Source organism: Botrytis porri (genome assembly GCF_014898465.1).
Source record: "Botrytis porri strain MUCL 3234 chromosome Unknown BPOR_005, whole genome shotgun sequence".
Classification (NCBI taxonomy): domain Eukaryota; kingdom Fungi; phylum Ascomycota; class Leotiomycetes; order Helotiales; family Sclerotiniaceae; genus Botrytis; species Botrytis porri.
The window spans coordinates 2717669-2740752 of NW_024066079.1; the positions used below are offsets into that span (position 1 = coordinate 2717669).

The window sequence follows — 23084 nt, forward strand, 5'->3', positions numbered from 1 at the left end:
AATTGATATTTTTTGATTAATAAAAAGTTTTTTCGTTTTAAAGTTATATTAATAAAATTAGAATTTTATTTTTGATTATTTTTGATAAAAAGGTTGTAAGACTATAAATTCATGTTTTAGAAGCTAGTTAAGAAATTGAGTGTATAAATGGGATCGATCGAATGCTTGATTTCTGGGGAGCATTGTGGTAGGAGATGCGGGGATGAAGACTGGAAAACATTTCCCGGGAAAGCTAAATGTGGACAGCGGTATATCCACAGTTTCAAAGTATTGCAAAGCAAAGCCGGTCATTCTCTACGGGCATTCGAAATTCTCGGAACTCGTGTTACATTGTGAAAGGGACAATAGCTTGGCTATTTGATGGACAATTGCGAGTATTGACTATGGCATGATCAAATTCTAAACATGATGACGATACCGAACGTGGTACCTTTGATTTCCCCAAACTACAAAAAGAAAAGCACTAGAATCCCTTCATATACTTGTGATCCTCTGTAGTTCCCAGAACCGCAAATTTCATTCCCACAGTAATGGGCCCATCCGTCCTAGGTACACCCAGCATACCAAAGCATGGCTTCCATTTGATACCTTCATCTACACGTCTATAGCTCACCAGTGTATCCCATGGCTCGTGTTTATTCTTTTCCGCAGTTTCTGGATTCACATTTGGAACCTGGCATCTTGCACAACGAGCCTGGACATCAATATCCAACCCATTTGAACCCATTGCGGTGGATAAAAGTCCTGGTTCTGGCTTGTTGATTATTCTCACTCGCTTCCAATTATCTTCTGTCCATGCAGCGGGTGTGGTATCATCGGTATTCTTCTCATCTTTACCCCTCACAATGATATTCGGACGGAATCTCTCAATTGTGATCTCATCCGCTCCTTTCTTGGCCAATCTTTGGTTTAACTCTTGAAGGGAAGCTTCATTTGCGATCAAAACTGGCATCACATCAGGGAAGTTGGTGCTCTCCTCTCGTCCCAAAATTTCCGGTGCTCCGTTACCCCGCAGAATTCTGGGCGTTGGTCCCTTGTATACCAGCTTAACATCTTTCTCAAAGAAATTGTTAAATATGCTGTTTATCTCATCCTTGTATACATATCCATCTATCTTGTAATCCCAAATGTCCACTTGCGTCAAGGTGGTATTGTCTTTTAACCATGGTTCTGTGGGTCGTGCGGGGACCATGACCTGCTTGTCTGTATTCCTAATACTGATGACCAGATATTCGGCATCTTCACTGCCAGATTCTAGGGAAGATTTGGCCGTAGCAAAGGCGGTATCAATCAAGGTCATAGAGGAGATGTCGCGGATGGTAATGAATTTATGGTCCTCGCCGGAAACAAACATCCAGCGTCTGTCAAGGTCGAGGCCATGAGTAGTAAGGTGGGACGATTTGATTGAGATACCACGACAAGACTTTATAGGATATATGAAAAGGTCGGTGATTTCGGTAGTGGTGGAGGGAGATGAAAAAGGATTGAGAGTGTAGAGCATGGCGAGTGATATCGATAGCGATGGAAATGTGAATTCGTGTTGTTTTCTGAAGCTGGTGGTGCTATACGATCTGTGAGAATTAGACTGCCTAGTAACAGTTTAAGGTTGCGGAAGAAGACGATCTTATCTAGTGGCGGGGAAGAGAAGGGGAAGGAATTTTTAGATCGTCAATTAGTATGTATTTGGATGTTTGACTGTGTGGACGCCAATCTACCTTCCTGGACCGGTATCTATGTACAAGGCCATGGTTAGTTAAAGATGTCAGATATCAAGCAAAGAAGAAACAACCTGTTGAGGATTGAGGAGCTATAACAAATCGATAGTGGGATCACATCTCTCTCGCTCAATTCCCTACCTACCTAGTAATTAATCTTCCATGTTCCAAACATCGACTTTCAAAATGCATACGGAGGGAGTACAATGAAAAAGTGATTGATACTACCCACTTGACCTTGGATCCATCGCTTACGTCATCGTTTGCCTCTGAATCCATGCTTACTGGTGGTTGCTCTGCGCAACCATCTCACACACCCATCTCACACCCATCTCAAGCGCTCTTTCCCACAAATAAACATCAATTGCCCAAGACCGCCCCCACCTACCTTATGCAAGAACAGGTACTTTAGACCACTTTCTTTGGGGGATTCGATGCAATCGTGGAGCCAGAACGTTCACATTCAACGCTTCATATTCAATCGTTTCGAGCCCCGCCACTCTGCACTCGCACTTGTTCTTTTTAATACAACCTTCTGCGAGCTTTACGTTTTGTGATTGCTCCGTTCCTTCATTAGTCTGAAGTGCGTTGTCATTCTGCAGAGTTATTCTTCCTAACAACCAATCCGCGATTAGGAAGTCGAACAATGTCCAGCTTCATAACCAATCTTTTCCCCTCCGCACAAGCTGGGAAACATGATGATATCTTGCCAGTTCCCCCACCACCTTTGCACACTCGCTCTAGTCAAAATGAAAGTTTTGGTGATCGACCCAGCACTCCCGTCAATAGAAGCAACTTCATAAATCCCGTTTCAACGCCTCAAGGAAGTCCAAGCAAGAATCGCAATCCACCTGGAGCCAACGAATTGCCTACAGCTTTCGATTCTGCTATGAAGCTTACTCCTGCCAATCTGAGCAGTCCAACAAAGACTGGTCGCGTTCCGATTGGCAACCCATTGACTCCAGGGAAGGGAGTGAACGCCAACGCAGTCGATGAATTCTTTAGCAATCCTACCGGGAACACTGATGAGAGTATCATCCAAAAATCATCGATCCCTTCAGGGAGCCCGGTACGACGACAAGGTAAAGAGAACAATACTCCTCAAGCCGCAAGACAAACAGATTCCCCATCGCTCAATCCAGCAGCGGTCGCTCGCGATTCCCCTTCTCTAAACCAAGCAGCGATTTCACGCCAGGAGCTCTATCAAACTCGGGAAATTCCACCACCACCGGCCAGAAAATACAACACGCAACGTGGATTGACTGCAGAGGAATTGGAGATTTTGCACAAGCCAAATGTGAAACGCCTGGCCAATGTGACCCAGCTTTGTGAGTATTCCTTTGTTGTTCTACAGTAGCACTACTAATTATAAGCAGACTTTCTTGATTACTATTATGACCTCTTGAGCTACGTCGGATCGCGTCAAAATCGACTCAATCATTTCAAGGCAGAATATCCCGCTCCCCCAGAAACTCCCGAAGAAGAATATATTCCAGTCTGGTCCAAATATGCCGGTAGGGAGCGTGCCAATTTGCGCAAACGTCGAGTGCGCCTACGCCAGGGCGATTTCCAAATTTTGACACAAGTTGGACAAGGTGGTTATGGACAGGTCTTCCTTGCTCAGAAGAAGGATACTAGGGAAGTCTGTGCCTTGAAGGTTATGAGCAAGAAATTATTGTTCAAGCTGGACGAGATTAGACATGTCCTCACGGAACGTGATATTTTGACCAATGCCAAGAGCGAATGGCTGGTTAGATTGCTCTACTCATTCCAGGATGAGAAGAGTATATATCTAGCTATGGTAGGATTTATCTCACTTTATACGGGTGCGCATTGCTAACTTATTTTAGGAATATGTCCCAGGTGGAGATTTCCGAACCCTACTGAACAACACTGGCGTCCTTGCCAATAGACATGCTCGATTCTACATTGCCGAAATGTTTTGTTGCGTGGATGCTTTGCATCAGCTCGGTTATATTCATAGAGATCTGAAACCCGAGAATTTCTTGATTGATTCGACGGGACATGTCAAGCTCACGGATTTTGGACTTGCTGCAGGTTTCCTTGCTCCAGGCAAGATTGAGTCCATGCGAGTGAAGCTTGAAAAGGTTGGAGAGACATATGTTCCATTTGGCAAGCCTATCGAAGAGCGTACTGTTGCGGAACGCCGAGAAGGTTACAGATCCTTGAGAAACAAAGATGTTAATTACGCCAAGTCGATTGTTGGATCACCTGATTATATGGCCCCTGAAGTGTTGAAAGGAGATGAGTATGACTTCACAGTGGATTATTGGAGCTTGGGGTGTATGCATTTCGAGGCTTTAACAGGATTTCCTCCCTTTGCCGGTGCTACCGTTGATGAAACCTGGAAGAATTTGAAGCATTGGAGAGAAGTGTTGAAAAGACCAGTTTGGGAGGATCCAAATTACTTTATTAGTAATCGCACTTGGAACTTCATTACAAGGTAATTATGATACTTGCCACTAGACAAGCATTTGCTAACAGAAATAGCTGCATCACATCTAAGGTCAAGCGTTTCTCCACAATCTCAGAAGTCTATGGACATCAATACTTTGCCGAGGTTGACTGGAATACTCTTCGGTCGCAACGTGCTCCATTTGTACCAGAGCTGGACTCTGAAACCGATGCAGGCTACTTTGATGATTTCAGCAACGAAGCTGATATGGCTAAATACAAGGAGGTCCATGACAAGCAAACGGCCTTGGAGAATATGGCCGATAGAGAAGATGCTATGAGCAAGAGTTTGTTCGTCGGATTTACATTTAGACATCGTAAGCCAAACACAGATGATGATGGGAAGTCTAGCCCAAGAAAGGCCATCCCAACCGATGGCACTTTTGGCACCATGCTATAAGCATTTTATGATCTTGATGATTTTCGACATTCAATTTATGGTTTAGGGAGATGAAAATGGTGGGCTAGGATGGAAAGGGGCAGGGCTGGAAACACTGGAAGTGGCTATTATGGACGGAAGGATGGGATTGCGGAGTAGCGGTTCTAACAAGGCATATTTGCGGCGTTAAGAGTCAGCATTGCTTGACTTTACACTGTAAAACTCTTTCTGGTCTCTCCGCGGTTGTCGCGGCATTTGCTTATCGCGCTCGTTTCTGGAGTTTTTTGTTTGTTACATGATAATGCATACTAGTGGGGGTTGATTATTGATTGTTAGTATGAACCTGACACAATGCACACGCGAATGCTGTAATAATACTTCGAATATAATATATTTCATAACAGTTCCTCATGTTTCATTTTCAAGAGCAAGCCGGCTCGATGGAAGTCGGGGTAGGTATCGTCTTATTCTTTTCAGTCGAATGAAAAATTGAAAGTACTCACTTAGGTGCTTTACTTGACTCCTCAAGGTATTAATGTCTGTTAAGATGTACATTTTTCCTATCAGAGTTCTATTTTGAGAATTCTATCTTGTCCCAAACGTTATTATTTCACTATATTTCAACATCATCATAAAGAGCAAAGCTCATGAGCGCAAGCCTGGACATTCGGTACTCAAAAGGCGGCTCAGCCCGATCCATCGACCCGACCGTTCGGTACCCTTCACGTTGGTTGGCGAACCGGCTAAATGGATACGGAAATGGATACGGCGAACGAACAAAAAATCTCAATCCAGTCTTCTGCAATCATGCGGCGCGGGTGCAGAAATGCCCTGGTGTTTGGATGGGGCAGGGTAATATTGGTTGGATGAGCGGGGTCGCTTCGTACGAGGTTACACGCTGATTGTGTGGTTTGGGAGGAGTTTGGTTGATCGTGAGGATTCATGCTCCAAGAGTGGATTTCGGTATGGGTTTTTGAACCGTTTGAATGGGTTTTGCGCGTTGGCGTGGGGGTGCGTGGTGGGTGGTGTTGGAACTGGAACTAGAGCTTGGAATGGGTAAATGGGGGGGAGGGATTGAATTGTGCATCGCCGAGGCTCTGCGGAGGAATAGGAATACTTGATAAATAATAATAAAAAGGGGCTGTAAGTCTGAGTGTCAATTCTATCGTTGGTTTTGAACCATTCTTTTGTTTTGTCTTGTCTTCTTGTTGGCTTTCAATACTGATCTTCTAACACAATATCCATATCGAGGCGTATTTGAGGGAGAAGGAAGGCTCCGTCTTCTACGTCGTGTCCGACTGTCTATGATCTAGCGGGGTAGATACACGCGGATTCAGCCTTATCTATTGTATCATTGTTATGTTACACCAACCAACCGTCATAATAAGCTTGTTTAATTGTTTGATTCTTCTATTACGTTGGATCGAAGCCACAACTCTTTCTGTGTGTGGTTTATATATATAACAGTTTTACGAATCATAATCAGATCGGATTGTCGGTTACGCTTCTACGACGTGTTGTTTGGCTGTACCTGTCTGCCCCAGCTATCTTAAACGAGTTGGTGGCGTGGAATAGAGTGGTGGAGGAAAAAGCTTGATTATCTTCTTATATTTGTTATTTCTGTTGCGTGCTTGCTTAGCGATTGTATAGTTGATAAATCGGAGAGCTGTCATCAATGTCTTCTATCAGAAGTTAGACTTTCGGATTACAGATATCTGGTATGTGAACACTTCAATATTGTGCAAGAGTACTCGCTAATCAGGACATTACATAGATACAATGAGATGTGCTACACAGGCAACCAAAAATCGGAGAGAGAAGAATTTTAAAAAGAGAAATATTATGGCGAGGATTCGATCGAGATTGGGGAGGGTGTTTGGGAGGGTATGGGAATTTTGGCATGATTTTAGAAAGTGGAGGAGAGATGCCGAGGAAGCGAGTATGTTACTATTATTATTTTTAATGATGTGGTTCAAAGGACTGTTGATACCTATATTGAGGCGGTCAATACAGGTTATAGAGAAGCAGCGGTGATTTTAGGGTTGATGATAAGCTAACTTTCATTCTCAGGACAAAGACGGGCGGATAGATACGATAACCATATGGTGAATTCTGATGATATATGGTGATTCTTGGACGATTATTCATCTGCAGTCTAAAATAGCTCGATATAAGGTGAGAAAGAGATTACGCACAGCTTCGAAGAACTCGAGAGGGCATTCAGCGCCCCTAAAGCCTTTAGCTGGATCAAAAATCATAGATCATGGCTAGAGCCTCATAGTCTGGGGTTTTATGGCTCAAGTTGCGGCCCCTGTATGAGATACCTCATGCATGCCACTGCTTCTCATTACTCGAGAGACAGCAAGATTGTGCGGCGTCGGTATCAGCATTTTGAGGACACAGAAACACACTTGTTTATTGAGAATATTCTCAACGTGTAATACTATCTCAGGATATACTAACAGGTGTGAGGACAAACTACTGTCGCGTCAGAAGCCTTGGTATTATCAGTTGTCGATTACTGCTCTCGCGTACGCTTGTCTGAAGAGAAATCAGCTGTTGAGGTTTTCTAGATATTAGATTTGGGAAATAGTTGTTCTAGTTTGTTTTTCAGAGTCTTGGAATCATAGGAAGGAAAAAGTAGGAGGCAAATGATTTTGAACTTTGAGACAGAAGTTCTTATCTGCGGTTTCGCAATGGAAAATGGAAATAGGGTGGTTGGTTTTGGTTTGGTTATATTGATGGATGTATATAACTTTGGTAATGTTGGCGGAAATATAATCCTGATTGATGTCAGTAAAACTCATCCTTGATAGTTTCACCTAGATACCTAGGTATGACAATAGTCCGTGTATGGACTCATAAACGTTAACAAGACCCTTTCTAGTAGATGGAAGTTTTGAATGGTTTGAGTTTTCGAGAGTGGTGGATTTCAACTGATTTAAAATTTGAGATAGATTGGAGGATTTAAGTGAACTGAAGGCATGCTCGAAAGAGCAAAGAGATTTGAAAGTAGAAAATTTTGTCGTTCGGCGTTACCATTGGGCATTTTCTTAAAGTCGAACACCAGGAAGGTTATCATACCATTAGTCTAATGTGCTTTAATCGTCAATGACTTTGGAGAAAAAATTAATAACATACGTCAAAAAAAACATGTTCCAAAGTTGCCAAGACAGGATCGAGAGCGCGTGAGGCAGCTATCGTTGAATAGCAATAACGTTGATAATCGATTCATGTAGTTGAAAGACAGTTGACGACAAAAACAACATGCAGATTCGCGAACAAATACGTAGTCTATTGGTGTATTGAAGAATAAGAAAACTGGAAAGAAACAGATCATGCCGTTCATATGATGACAATAGTGCTTTCGTTATGGAACTAAAGTAGGTGATAATCCAGAGGCATGGTGAAAGGCTTATTGCCAGAGACACCTGCTTCTTTAGTGTACTCAAGGCTTGCGATATAAGAGTTCTAGAACCTCCTCATCGTACAGATTTCAATTTCCCTACTAAAACCATTAATTTTTCAGCTTTTAAGGCCCCTATTTCTTTATTAAAACTTTATATAAAATGATAAAAAGAATTCAAAATCGATTTATAATTAATTCAATTAAATTAAAAATAAACTAGTTTATTTTTAAATATTTTATTTATAAAGTTATAAACTATTGAAAATAAGAATTATAAAATTTTCAAAAAAATCGCTTATTTTATGTAAGAAAATAATACAAATACAAATTTTTAATTTTTAAATTTTTCTAACTTCAAATCTATATAATTTATAATCAAAAATAATGAAAAATAAAAAATATGTTTTTTTTTCAATAAAGAATAATATTAAATACTTATTTTTGTTACGATGGGTAACAGAATGCCATGTGACAAGTGTCACGTGGTGGAGTCCCCAGGAGCCAGGGCTCCAAGAAACTCCAACCAACATCAGAGTACGAAGATCTATATAAGGGAATGGGATTTCATTACAATGTAGAGCTTCGTGCTCAAGAACAATCATTAGTTTCATTACTATAGTTACGAGAATTGCAACCAGTTACAACCTTATTGAATTCCTACTTGAAGTCTAGTCTAAACCACCTCGAGAGAACTCTAGCCACTTCCACGTGACCTAGAGGCAGCTCCCGTAACAATTTTGAAATTTTGAAAATAAAATTCTTTAAACTAAAAAAGTTATTAACTTTTTTAATTTGTATAGAAAAACATCATTTTTGTAGGGATTTTTTATAAAAATTTATAGAGTGTAGTAAATAACTTTGATAACTTTTAGTTTATATAAGTTTGTTTCAAATCACTTGACAAGGATAAGTATAGTATCTTTGAACAAACGGTGACTTAGCCCAATTCTTATGAACTCGAGAGGATGATAAATTATATTCCTTCTCACTGTTACACTTATCTCTTTTACAAAGACTAATTATACAATTGTGGTGTAGTTTACCAACGCTAGTCCTGATGTAGCTCTCTCGCGTGGTGGTATACAGTTCATGAAAGACTTTTTCCTTGCATCAAGTTTACACACAACGTAGATCGCTTAAAGATTACCGAGATTTTAAGTGAGGAATACCTCCGAAAGAGCTGTATCTATTTACGTCATCGTAAATCCAAGGGTCCCCGGCCTAGCCGTCGCATGTCTTGTTAGACTCAACTGAGAGCATCTACTCTCACTGCCGGCAGTCACATATCGACAACACCTACTGTGTCCGTTGTAGTTCTTCTTAAGGACCAATCGCAATTACTAGGAGTGCATGTATACTCTTCTTAGCTCCATAAATTCCTTGCCGCTACTGAATATGGTGTTCCGACCAGGATATTAATAGTGTTTGATGATTACCATATCCATTTGACTTAGTGCTGATGTTTCCGTTCTGACGGATCATCTAGCATATGCTTTATGTTGCCAAGCATGAAATCATTGCAATATATCGGTCAAATATTAAATAGCTCGACGACACTATTCATTCGGGCGACATTGACGGATATATCGCCATCAGTCAACCTATGCTTCTGTGGTTGATGGCTTACTGTATGTTCGAGGTTTCTAGCGTTATTCCTCGGGATTTCTGGTCTTCAGAATGCGCAAGGAGCTGCCCTATATCTATTGGAAAAGTCTTACGTAATGCAAGTCACGACCTAGTTTGAATAACGTGGTTTAACACCGAGTGCACCACGAATTTTACATACAAAATACGTCTGTGCGTAACCGTGCACTTTCTTTATTTAATAATATAATTTTTCAAAATTTGAAATTGTAACATTTAATTAACGTAACGTATGGGGAACTCGGACATATGGGGAACTCGGACACTTTTAGCCCATCACCAACTTGAAACCGCAATAACTTTTATTATGCATACCCAATCACCTTCTACATCTGCTCAAATTGAAGAGAAGCTTCAAAAGGCTATAATTTCACTTCAATTGAAAGAATTTAAATCAATTAGAAAGGCTGCAGAGCATTTTGAAGTCCCTAAGTCTACCCTAGCTGATAGGCTGGCTGGGAAGAAAACACGTTCCCAAACCCACGAAATGGCTCAAATTCTTTCAAACGCAGAAGAAAATACTCTTGTACGATGGATTTCACGACTTACCATCACTGGATTCCCTGCTACACCTATGTTGGTGAAGGAAATGGCCGACGAAATTCGTCTTCGACGCGTTCGGGTCGCGTCATCTCGAAATCCTACCTCGACAGAAATTCCACCTATAGGCCACGAATGGATCTATAGATTCCAAAAACGACATCCAGAACTTAAAACATGCTATTCACGTCAATTAGAGTCTAATCGGGCTAAAGAAGCAACTCCGGAGAATATTCAGGCTTGGTTTGACGCGTTTCGCACGCGTCTCATTGAGCGAAAGTATGAATTAATTAGATGATATGTATAATATGGATGAAACCGGATTTGGAGTTGGAAGTACTCAAAGTACGCGCATTATAGTCGATTCTACTCAGAAATCGAATTGGAAAGTTACAGCTGGCAAGCAAGAATGGATAACTGCATTTGAATGTGTCAATGCAGCTGGAAATGCTCTATCACCTATGGTCATTTTCAAGGCTCAGAATACGAATTCTGCATGGATTCCAAAGGACACACCTCAAAGCTGGCAGTTCTCTACTAGTACAAATGGATGGACCTCAAATAGCCATGGATTAGAATGGTTAAAAAGGGTTTTCGAACCAGAATCCAAGAAAGTGTCAGGTGACCGACCTCGACTTTTGATCATGGATGGCCATTCAAGCCATATTACAGGTAGCTTTATTGCTTTCTGTATAGATAATGATATTGATTTACTTATATTACCTCCTCATTGCTCTCACTTGCTTCAGCCACTTGATATTGCGGTGTATGGGCCAATGAAACGATATCATGCTTTAGAGGTCGATCGATATTCTCGAGCTGGTGTAAAGCGAATCCAAAGAGCTGAATGGGTAGAACTCTTTCAAAATATTAGAAAAAAAGCATTGAATTCTTCTAATATTAAAGCTGGCTGGAGAGGAGCTGGTTTAGTACCTTTTGCCCCACGAAAAGTACTCGATTCATTAACGTAAGTCATGGCGTAATGCGTCTAATGGCGTAATGCGTCTAATTGCGGGGAACCACTCTATTAAAATCTCAATTACTCAACAATCAACTATAATACAATCTCCAGTATCACTTTCAGATTCATCTTCAACTTCTTCTCCAATATCCTCTTCAGTTTCAGTTTCATATTCAATTACTTTCCCTTTCCCTTTTCCTTTTTTCATTGTCTGTACCTTAGTAGCTTTTTCGACTTCCACTACTGCATCACATAATTCTTGCGTAGAAATATGAAAATGACCCTTCAAAACTAGTCTCTTTCCTTTCTTACGTATCGTACGTTTCTTCATAATAGCTCGTAAATTATTCGCATCGTGTTGGTGAACAATACTTTGAGCTCGAAGTTGCTCACTCCCAATCGTCAATTTTCGAATGTATTGACGAACCGGGGTTGAAAGAGTCGTATCATTTTCAATTGTTGAATTTAAAAGGTTATTTGCTGTTTGTAAGATTGCTACATCCGGGGGTGAGCTATTGACGAAGACTTGGTTAAAAATATCAAATTGGGTTGGTTCTTTGGATATTTCGACTTCGGGGGTAAACTCTCGACCCAGTGTACGGAACACTCTCTGTGGATTAAATGGATGTAACCCAGCTCCCCGCCATGCCGATTCGATATTTTGATGATGGCATACGTCGGCTCGAGCTTTAATATATGCCTCCATCCATTCAATCTTTTGTATTCGTACAAGTTGAGCTTGATTCAAATCAGAAAGTGCTGCGGTGAGCCGTTTTTTCAATGGACCGAAAACCGCAACATCAAGTGGCTGAAGCAAATGCGAGGTATGAGGAGGAAGTATAAGAAGTACAATTCGATTTTGAAGGCAGTGAGCTATAAAGCTTCCACTAATATGAGAATCGTGGCCATCGCAGATGAGAAGCCGATATTTGCCACCTGCTTTTGCACGAGTTGCAGGTTCGAAAACGCGTTTTAGCCATTCTAATCCATGAAGATTGCTTGTCCAGCCCTTTGTATTTGCTGAAAAGAACCAGCTACCAAGAACTTCCTTCGGAATCCAATTTTGAAGGACATTTTTACCTTTAAAAATCCCGAGTGGTGGAAGAATGGATCCATCCGCACAAATACACTCTACCATTGAAATCCACTCTTGACGGCCTGGATGTGCTTGATGTTTTGTACGAAGTGTAGAATCGATAATAATTCGAGTTGATTCCATTGTCCCAATTGAATGTCCAGATTCATCCATATTATATTCGTCTTTCTTCTCAATTCCATAATCCTGAATCGCTTTTTGATACGCGTCAAACCAAGTACTACATGTTTCCCTGGTTGCACCATCCATTCTTACAGATTCAATTCGACGGCCAATAACAACTGTAAGATGAGGATGTCGTTTGATAAATCGTGGAACCCATTCATGACCAAGAAGGTGTTGTGGTGGGAGTTCAAGGGAGTCAAATGAGGGGCAATCCAAATTATAAGTCCGTTTTGAACGTAACTCCTCAGCCAATTCTTTTAACAACTGATGGCCTGGTGAATAGCCGCTAATTGTCAATTGCTTTATCCACTTAAGAAGTACATTCTCTTGTACAGCAGAAAGTTTCTGTTGCGATTGACGTGCTTCAGAACGCGACGAACCCCCTTTGACGCGTCGCGTCACAGTATCTTTAGAAAGCCCCAGTTCTTTTGCAGCTTCATATGAAGACTTATACTTTCCATTTTGAACTCCTAATACTGCTTCAGAAAGTCGAGATTCCATTTCCTGCACTTTTAAACTTTTTCGACGGACCATTGTTGAATTGTTGCTTTTTTGATGGGGTGGTCCCCCACAATTAGACGCATTACGCCATTAGACGCATTACGCCATGACTTACGTTACCATTTAACTCCTCCCAGCAACCTTCTACTCCACAAATGAGAACCCCCAATCAAGACCTAGACTTGTCTATACTCAGGAGTTCTCCTCCAGATGGAACAGAACTAAGGCAAGCAAATCAGATCTTTAATACAGCTCTAGCAAGCAGTGGTTCTCCTGCATCGCCAACTCGTCGATATGCCAAGAGAATGACTAGGCTTGTAGAATCTCAAAATGCTGAGATAGCCCTACTTCGGAAACAGCTCTCTGATGCTCAGGAGGTAATTGAGACTCGAAAGAAAAGAACTAAAGGCAAAAGAGTCAAATTACAAGGTCAATTTGTCTTTAGTACTAAGGAAGTATTGAAAATAGTACGTGAGGCGGAGGAAAAACCGAAGGAGAAAAAGCCACGAGGACGGCCACGCAAACGCCCAATTGAAGAATCAGAAGAAGAGATTGAAGAAGAAGAGCTAGAGAATAGTTCAAGTGATTCGGAATTGGAATTGGAGGATTGTGTGGCTCGTAGAACAAGATCGCGTGTAGAATAATTGAAAAAGTGTCCGAGTTCCCCATATGTCCGAGTTCCCCATACGTTACGTTATATAAATATTATAAAAATTTAATTATTTGTTAAAAATTTGAATTAATATAGTAGTTATTATAGGAATAGTTTTTTTGTAACGAAAATCGTGACAATTTCCACTTTTTATAGAATATAATAGAAATTTTTATATAGAAACTTAATACTTTTATAAAAAATATTTTCTTATTAATAAATCTTTTTTGTTTTTTAAAAAATATTGATTAAGTATTAAAATATGAATATTAGGAAAAGGCTAATTTTGGTGTATTTTGAAGTGGTGCATTCGGTGATATGGTGCACTCGGTGTTAAACTACGTTACACAGAAACTGGAAGAATTCTATAATATTTGTCAGACGGATCGATGAACTCGGCTGAGAAAGCTGAATTTACTGCTACATAGCGGTGAACGTTAGCGTTATCTGCCCTCCTCTTCATGACACTTTACACATCGGGAGCATATCAAACACATCTATCGGCTTCTCGAATGAAACAACAGCTAAGTTCCCATTCTTGCACATCATTCTAATCTATAGGGAACCCTTATTCACATATTGAGTTTCAGCAGTACCACAAATTATTATGCAAGAGGTCGTTTACGAGATAAGAATTCTTGATTATTCCAAGAATTTTTACTCCTTGTATGAGTGAGTCTTGTATCACTGGTACTCCAGTCACAGGATTCTGTCGCCACATAAAGAGTCCTTGAACTCTAAGACGTCGGGAAATTCGTGTCTTCCAAGATTCCTTTATGCTCTTGTCCTGTTTCAAGTGAACATCACAAATCGTCCCGGAACGAATATCTTCTATCTGGTAACATGAATTTTAGTTTCTGCCACACTGTTAAACGAGATTCATTTTAGTCATCTCCGCTACTTGAGTCAAGTAGATTTCCACGTAGAATGCTGATTTTCAGTCGATGCAGCTAGCCCTGCAAGGCCATATATTATACCTGAAAATTGGTACTCTATTTTGCAAGGAGGGATTTCTGAAGTCGATCGTTTCCCTTCGTTTGATAGAAGTCTGCACAGTATCAACCATTACATTTGCAATGTGAATTCCAATGAATTTTCGAATGCGAACGCAACTGCATCTAAACCTTCCTAGTCTAATATTGCCTAAAGTTTGAGATTGATTTCTAAAGATCATCTTGACTTTTGATACAGCAAAACGTCTGCAGTATTGCTCGGTTATCGCTCACTAGTCATGCAAGCTGATGCAATTTTGGCATATGTTCCCACGCCCACGAAATCGCACTTATGCGAAATTGTCCCAATTTGTCCAAATCACCTTTTAGGAGGTGACTCGAGAGACTTTTTGATGATATCAATTGTCAGTTGCCTTGGCCCTCGGATTATCGTGACTTGCTAGCCTTTCAGGTGTTTAAAGCAATCTGTCACCCATGTACGAATTACCCAGTATGACTTCCCTGACCTAGATCCTCCTTTCATTTACATTGTTTCTCAAATTCACACTCTAGGATGTTTTTATGAAGATCGTACGGTTATTGCACTAATTTTGCAAGGGAGAGATCACTTGGATCAAGAGCGCAGATTACAATAGTAAGCGCTTCGAAGCCCACCCTTTCGGAAACCCTTGAACATTATATATATCGACTTATACAGATTGAAATTGCTAGCTACACGATCTTTCAATTTTGACAAATATCTTTACCAAATTGCATTTTGAGAATCTTCTGCAACCTGGAATGGAGATGGCAATAGATATTTCAATCTCAGAGCTGCCTTGGGATTGGGGAAAGCGATTAGTCGCTCACTATATACATCAAGCTGCAATTGATGAGCCTGATCGAGTATGCATCTCTAGGCCCTTGACTTCCGACCCGCGTGATGAATTCGAGGACATCACGTTCAGTCAATTGGATAAAGCCATAGATGTCGCGTCAAACTGGGTGGAAAAATACACTAGCCTTAGGAAAAACTTCGACTCTATTGCCTATATTGGTCCCCATGATCTGCGGTAAATACTCCTGATGATAGCAGCGATCAAAATTGGAGACAAGGTCTGTCAATCCCTTCACGCTTCGTTCCACACTGACTTACTTTTGGTAGCTCTTTGTGCCATCCCGGCCAAATAGCCTAGAAGCGCATACCAAGCTACTTAAAGATTATCGATGCGGTAAATCCCTATTTGCAAAGGATTCCCAGATATCTCGGAAGATTGTTAGTGACATTCAAACTAAAGTCGATCTTGGGACCATAGCTGTTCCCACCCTAGATTACTTTTTCATCCTGAATTTGATGTAAGAGTTCTGGAACCTCCTCACCGCACAGATTTCGATTTCTCTACTAAAACCATCAATTTTTCAGCTTTCAAACCCCCTATTTCTTTACTAAAACTTTATATAAAATAATAAGAAGAGTTCAAAATCGATTTAAAATTAATTTAATTATATATAAAAAAGGCTAGGTTATTTTTAAATATTCTATTTATAAATTTATAAGCTATCAATGATAAAAATTATAAATTTTCTTTAAAAAATCGCTTAATTTATATAGGAAAAGTATTATAAATTAAATTTTTTTAATTTGTATAAGAAAACATTATTTTTGTAGGGATTTTATTATAAAATCCATAGAGTATAATAAATAGGTTCGATAAATCTTACCTCACTATAAGTATACCGCAACATATGAAGAGGCGAGATTTCAACCGTTTGCTGCTGTTATACATACATCTGGAACGACAGGAACACCCAAGCCTATCGTTGTACCACAAGGTGTTATTACAGGTCTAGATGCCTCTTAAAGGGCTACTTCGCTTTATGGAATTGCTACAACATCTGAATATTGACGAGGTTTACGGTGCTTATTGACATTCCCACTATTTCGTGCGTATCGTTCTCCCTTCTGGTGGCTCAGCTCTAGACTGGACTCCAGATTTATGTTTCAAGTTTGCAACGTACTTTCCAATTTCAGGAAGTTCCAAAGAATACATTACTTACTTATCATCATGAAAAGATGCCGCGAGCGTCTACAGGATAATGACTGCTATATACTTCAAGCAAATAGCGGTGCTTCCACTGCCTATTTCATTGACTGCGGAGTTAGTAAATGAGGTTCATATACATGGTAAAGTGCTGGTGGCGGATCTTCCACCTGCAATATTAGTGGAGATATCGAAGGTTCCTGAGTTCTTGAACAACCTTCTTCTTGTCAAACATATCATGACAGGAGGTGGCCCACTGCCTAAAAGGCCTGAGGATATCATCAGTTCTCATACATCGATTGTTTGTGGGGTTTAGGTCAACAGAGACAGGATATATTCAAGCGACTTTACCACCTCAAGAAAATGTAAGCATTTTCCACCTAAACTGTTTTTATGGATACTTCTTTCAGGCCTCCTAGCCTTGATTTCATGCCTACTGACTCTGTCATGAAGTAGTGGGACTATCTTGATTTTTCTACATCATTTTGTATTGAAATGCGGCATCAGTTTCCCGAACTCTTTGAGCTTGTGATCGTTCGTGATCTATCCATAGAAGCATACCAAGGCATCTTTTGTACGTTTCCAGATCTTTCCGAATACAAAACTCGGGATTTATTTTCCAAGCACCCTAATAAAGATAATCTCTGGCGTCATGAGGGCCGTTCTGACGATATTATCGTCTATTCTACGGGGAAAAGTTCAATCCGATCAGCATGGAAAATGCTTTCAACTCCCATCCTGAAGTTAAATCTGCCATAGTCTATGGTACTAAGAAATTTCAGTCGTCCTTGCTAGTCGAACCAGTCAATATCGAAAGGTCCAAGAAGTCCCTATTGGATGAATCATTGCCAACAATAAAGACTGCAAATATTAGTTGTCCCGCGCATGCGCGTATAACGAGCAAGGACTTCGTCGCATTTACCAAACCAGACAAACCATTTCCCAGAGCTGGGAAAGTTACAGTACAACGCAAGCAAGCCTAAAAACTGTATGAAGCAGAGCTCAATAGTCTTTATGAAATATTTACTAATGAACAAGGAATGAACAGAGATATTACAAACGGAAATAGCTCTGTGGATAAGGGCGCGAGCTCTGACGTGCAAGGTACCATCATTCAAACCATCTCGAATCTAGAAGGATTCGAAAACCTCTCTCTTTCTGACAATTTCTTTGAACATGGGCTGGACTCGCTAGGCATGATCTCATTAACGAAGGCAATCAACTCAGTGTTCAAATCACAAAATCCTCCACGGGATTCAATACGCGATCCAATGATACATGCATATCCAAGTCCAGAAAAATTAGCACGCGCTCTCTCGAACTCTGCTGAAGACGGAAATGAAGATCATGGTGAAATGCAGGAAGAATATGAATGTTTCATTTCTGACCTACCCATTGTTGCTAGGCCATCGACATTAGTCATTGGACCTAAAGTATCTCTATTGACTGAGTCTACTAGATCTTTGGGCTCATACATTCTAAGCAATCTACTTGAAGAAGACAAGACATGCAAAGTTTATTGTCTCAATAGAGGCGAAGATATCGAGAAACGCCAGCTTACTTCCAGCTCGTCTAAGGGCCTTTTCACAGATTTTAGCCGTGTCCGTCTTCTCAGCATAGCGACCGGTGATACGGAAGCATGGTTGGGCATTAAACTTTACCAATACAAGGAACTGCTCAATGAAGTAACGCACATCATTCACAACGCTTGGCATGTTGACTTCAATGTGTCCTTTAGCCAAATGAGCGCAACACGTGTTCGTCGTGTTCGTCAATTGATTGAATCCTCTGCTCACTCAAGATTCGGTCCTTCCATTCACTTCATCTCCAGTATGAGCACTGTTGGAAGCTGGGACGAACAGGGATGGCTTCCCTTAATTTTGAAGTTATCAAAATATCTGAAGGTTTTACCTTCGTCGTTGGGGCCACTCGGAGCTGTTGACTGGATCCCCGTCGATGTACTTAGGAAAGTCGTTTACGAACTTGTGACATCTTCCAAGCACGGTACACTGAAGTCGAATTCGACGATTGAATCGTCTTCCGGGTTACCCAGAGTCTACCATATCGTCAACCCAAAACGAACAACGTATTCAGATGCTATGCTTCCTCGGCTACAGTCTAGATCTTCCCACTATACTTTACCAAGAATAGGTACAGCGTGTACGTGATAGTGCAGCGAATATATAGGATATGGAAATGAATGATAATCCAGCAGTGAAAATACTTGAGTTTTATGAGGGTCTGGTCGAAAAAGAGAAGGAAGGTAGAACACAGGTCTGGCTTGATACGGAGAAGGCTGTCGAAGGAAGTTCGACCTTGACGAGTATGGATCCGATCGACGGAGATTGTGTAAATAACCGGATGAGGCAGTGGGGATACGTTCGCAATGTGCATGCAGAATAGAATGAGAAATTGTCTCTCATAAAGGTCATTGGAAATTGGGTTTTTTTCTCTCTTTTATTTCCGAAAAAGTAACATGATGTTCGCCTGGCGGTGCGCAACAAGAAATAGCATTCATGTAGTGCACTCAATTATCTGAACTGAGCTAATAAAGCGTCGTGCCGAACGAATTCATTTTTCAAAGTGAGATCCATCTTTGAAGCCTACTTAGTGTCTAAAAAAGAATAACTATTCAGAAGTCTTTCGTTAAACCACGGTGCAGATTATTGAACACATTAGATCTGTAGTCCTAGGATTGAAGACATTCATACTATTTTCATCCAACAACGTAAGAAAATATGGACATTTTAATGACAGTGAGTATTAGTCCACCAGCGGGCTTCCCAAATACCATGTTTCTGATTACGAGACAAAAAAATAATGTTCAAATAAACTATCTTTATGCATTATACTCCTGAGGCACAATCGGTACTATTGTCTCATGAAATCTCCCTCATTTAAGATTCGAAGAACAAGAAGAAGAGAAAACAACCACGCTTCGTGGTAAGGCATTATTGAAGAAAGAAAATGTAATCTCCCATCATCTACCACCCTAATATCTTCGACGACGCAATCCCGAATCAATCTCATCAACTTCCCCTCCAGCACTAGTATACGCATTCCACGCATCACAAGTTTCCTTCACCACCTGCGGAGTCATACCTCTCTGATCTCTCCCTTCAGCTACCAAATCGGGTCTCTCGAAAATATTGACTAAAAGCCCCGCACTAACATGCGTACTCGTATGACAATGGAATGGCCACACGCCAGGATTATCCGCGAAGAATTCTACGACGAGGAAACTGGGTTCGGATGGGGATCCGGGTCTCATGAGTGCGGTGTCGCGTCGAACGGGATTGGATGGGTTGGTTATGGTGCCGTCCCATGTTCCTTTTCCTTCAGCTAGCACGAAGAAATCATGCCCGTGGAGATGCATAGGGTGAGGAGTATCCCAGATATTGGTGACGTGGATGCGGATAGAGGGGTGACTGGAAAAGTTGTAGATGTTCCAGTCGTGAGGAAGGTTTGAGACGGGAGTTCCTTGGCTGGCGAGGAGGAGTAGGGGTGAGCTAGGTTGGTTAGTTATCGTATGAAAATGTGTGTTAGAATGTAAAGCTTACTTGTAGTCAGCTCGGAAGGTTGAGTTGTTCACGGTGAACAGAGCACTGCCGGATCCGTTCACGCTAACATTGATTTCCATGTGCTGCGTAATGGACGGGCTCTCGGGTGGGCTGATTTCAGTGTAGGGAATGGTTAAATGTAACGGGTCCTGTGATTCGTGTCAGCATATTCAGTCATCAGCATACGGGTGAGAGGTCTGACATTGGCACAATCGTTACTGTCCCATGATACGCCTGTTGTTGTCGGCGCAAGTGTCGTATTTGCGTTGTCGTAGTAAATTGCTGCTAAACCATGAGGGTTCGTGCAAGTCAAAAGCATGCATGCAACATCTAGATCAGATCGCATCCAAACAGCATCCGTTGACTCTCCCGTTGCTTGAACCAATACATCAGCTCTCTGACCAATTCCGAGAGTTACCACGTTAGTCGTATAAGGAACGATTGGAACATAATCGACTGTCGTAACCTGAAGTCGGTGTCCATCAATTGAGAATTTTTGAGTGCCTGCACTACCAGAGTTGATGAGTCGGAGACGGTGGGTCTTGCCTTTGGTAAACTTAAATTTGGAGAACCCCGCATCCGGTGTACAGGTTCCACTCAAAGTAGAATTGCAATTGAACGACCCTTTTCCATTGATTAAGTTATTGTCCACGTGTGGGAATATCGGACCATTTGGAACTTTTGTCGCGACGCCTGCGACCATGCTACGATATGATTGATGAAGATAGTCAGACTGTAACGCATCAGTACCATAACAAGAGTGAAAGGTAAATGACTAACCAGCATGACAGGACCCAGATCGATATCATAATCTACGTGATTGGGGCTTCAAGATTTTAGTAAGCGGCTTATGTTGTTCATGAAGGTTTTCTTACCCATAAATGACCAATGGCCCAAAAAGGCCATCATTATACTGGGCGCTAAAATGGGAATGATACCAGCTGGTTCCAAAAGACTCGGCTCGAAACTCGTATGTGAAACTACTGCCAGGTGCAATGGGGCATTGAGAGACAGAGGGTACACCATCCGCCCAAGGACTCAGCTTCTGCGGTTGACCATGCCAATGAAGACTCAGCCCCTCTTTTCCATTATCAGTAATGTTGTTTGTGACTCTAACGCTTATCATGTCTCCCCAATTTGCTTCGATAAGCGGTCCAGGAAATTGATCATTTATTAAGATGACACTCTTCTGAAATCCATCTGGTGCTTTGATAGATCTGGATACTGTGAGATCATAGTACCGAGTCTTTCCAGTATTAGGTGGAAGGTGTGGTCCTGGCTTGGCGTTTCCCCAAGGGTGTCCGTAATATGACTTTGTGGATGTTAGCTAGAAATCAACTTATTCGCTTGACGCCAAGTGAACATACACCACCATCGTCTAGAAATGGAGGAAGTGTGGAGGCGTTCAAACACCCATATGTAGATCGCCCTACAATAGAAGTCAGTAAGTTCAATGCTATTAGCCACAGATCACTGACCATTAGTAGAATATTGAGATAATGAAGCATGCAACGAAGCTGCTCTAGTAAGTAGTCCCTTCATCCATGCCATAATGAAGTGTAACAAAGGTGATAAACAAATGCTGTGTAACGATTAACATGTGGCTGTCCAACGAAGAGAGATGATGAAGAGGGAGGAAGAATTTATAAGGGAACGGTAGTCTCGAAGTGTCATAGATATTATAGGAAATCTAGAGGTTGAGAATTCAGCTCGGCGTTAGGTCTGAGCCCGTTGGAGGGTCAAAAAGAGAATAATTTTAAATAAAACTAAGAATGGATACCTTGGCTATGGCTATGGCTTCGACTTCGTGTTCGATGTAGCATAGATATATGTCTCTGCTTCACTGGGTTAGACTCAAACAATAGTAAACAATACTTACAAGATTGCGTTGAGCAAACCAATGTAGTTGAAAATAAATTTTCTATTCTCAGATACTACATGGTAGCCTGGGCAAAAGACGTAAAAGCCGGAAAGCCATTGAAGCCACTCTGTAGATCATGCAAGGCTGACCGTGTCTTGACAAAGTCACGGCAATTCTAATTTCATTATATTGCTGCTTTTCGTTGGCACATTTCGTGAGTTTCACAGCCGCTTTTGTGAAACATTTCCAATTGCAACTTTGAAACTATTTCTCTACCAACCCGACAACAATATCTTGGAATATTGAAGGTTTCAATGACGAGAATATTGTCATGCAATTGTTTGTGGCGGTAGCGAACTGAGTCCGTTTGCATTTTTCGGGAGTCAAACGACCCAATGAATGTTTCAACTCGGTGCGTAGCTGGGTAATTGAAAGAACACACCAAAAATCTTCAAATTTGATGGTTGGAAATAATTAGTCGTGCAGAAATGGCGTTACATCCCGTAATATTGGCTTCTAGCTTTAAGGGTATCTCTACACTCAAACTTGTTGCCATCGCAACTATGCGAGGTCCAAAATTGTTGAGATTTCATCTCTATTAAAGGTTGTCTGGGCGATTAAGTATCGTCCGCATGGGATTTTCTTCTGGGATTCGTCCGCATGTTTACACATGCTTTCCCGTCGTATTGTCCCACGTCGGCGGAGTAGGGATCCAAAGTGTGTAGAGGTTGTACGACCTCAAATACCAAAAGTGTAGCAAATCATTGGCGTACAGCTGGTCACTATCAGCTGATTTGATGTTCGTATCCTTCTCGTATCCCATTGGCATGATACTTTATTCACACACAACGTCTCTTTGGATGTGGGGGGTAAGCGGAAAACACATATTCTATGAGGTTGTGATATTTCGGCTGCTGGACCGTCTCCGTATATGCAGAACCTCCCGTGATCCTTGCGCAGATCGTCTTTTCAACTGGGCCAGGTATTACCAACAGTTCGGATATACAATATACTTCAAACTCAAAGATCCCAACTTTCGACTCTCAACATGCGAAAACCATTCACATACCTATTTTGAATTCAAAGCTTTCACGATGATCACATGACCATCTGGTGGTGTGATAGATGTTTCACGGATATCCGGGGAAGGAG

The 23084-nt window shown here is 41.2% G+C and overlaps 5 protein-coding genes across 5 annotated transcripts; 3 read left to right on the top strand and 2 right to left on the bottom strand.

Moving 5' to 3' along the window:
- Positions 1 to 463: 463 nt before the first annotated feature.
- EAF01_004472 (uncharacterized protein) lies at positions 464 to 1501 on the bottom strand (the record flags this gene model as incomplete). Its single annotated transcript, XM_038912726.1, has 1 exon — positions 464 to 1501. One exon carries the CDS (start codon positions 1499 to 1501, stop codon positions 464 to 466), a length of 1038 nt encoding a protein of 345 aa, XP_038772410.1.
- Positions 1502 to 2361: 860 nt separating this feature from the next.
- EAF01_004473 (uncharacterized protein) lies at positions 2362 to 4590 on the top strand (the record flags this gene model as incomplete). The annotated part of the gene is made up of 4 exons (XM_038912727.1): positions 2362 to 3043; positions 3092 to 3516; positions 3566 to 4179; positions 4227 to 4590. The coding sequence occupies 4 exons, from the start codon at positions 2362 to 2364 to the stop codon at positions 4588 to 4590; spliced, it is 2085 nt and encodes a 694-aa protein (XP_038772411.1).
- Positions 4591 to 6244: 1654 nt separating this feature from the next.
- On the top strand, positions 6245 to 7378 carry EAF01_004474 (uncharacterized protein). The gene is made up of 3 exons (XM_038912728.1): positions 6245 to 6260; positions 6344 to 6508; positions 6640 to 7378. Exon 3 carries the CDS (start codon positions 6901 to 6903, stop codon positions 7147 to 7149), a length of 249 nt encoding a protein of 82 aa, XP_038772412.1. The 5' UTR covers positions 6245 to 6260; positions 6344 to 6508; positions 6640 to 6900; the 3' UTR covers positions 7150 to 7378.
- A 9846-nt stretch (positions 7379 to 17224) lies between these two features.
- On the top strand, positions 17225 to 18914 carry EAF01_004475 (uncharacterized protein; the record flags this gene model as incomplete). Its single annotated transcript, XM_038912729.1, has 3 exons — positions 17225 to 17402; positions 17550 to 18671; positions 18727 to 18914. The coding sequence occupies 3 exons, from the start codon at positions 17225 to 17227 to the stop codon at positions 18912 to 18914; spliced, it is 1488 nt and encodes a 495-aa protein (XP_038772413.1).
- A 589-nt stretch (positions 18915 to 19503) lies between these two features.
- Positions 19504 to 21622, bottom strand: EAF01_004476 (uncharacterized protein; the record flags this gene model as incomplete). Its single annotated transcript, XM_038912730.1, has 7 exons — positions 19504 to 20020; positions 20072 to 20220; positions 20274 to 20804; positions 20852 to 20897; positions 20947 to 21383; positions 21439 to 21500; positions 21550 to 21622. 7 exons carry the CDS (start codon positions 21620 to 21622, stop codon positions 19504 to 19506), a joined length of 1815 nt encoding a protein of 604 aa, XP_038772414.1.
- Between the last annotated feature and the right edge of the window lie 1462 nt (positions 21623 to 23084).

Excerpts from the sequence above, each read along its gene's own strand:
- EAF01_004474 (XM_038912728.1), top strand. The coding sequence starts at position 6,901 with ATGCCACTGCTTCTCATTACTCGAGAGACAGCAAGATTGTGCGGCGTC.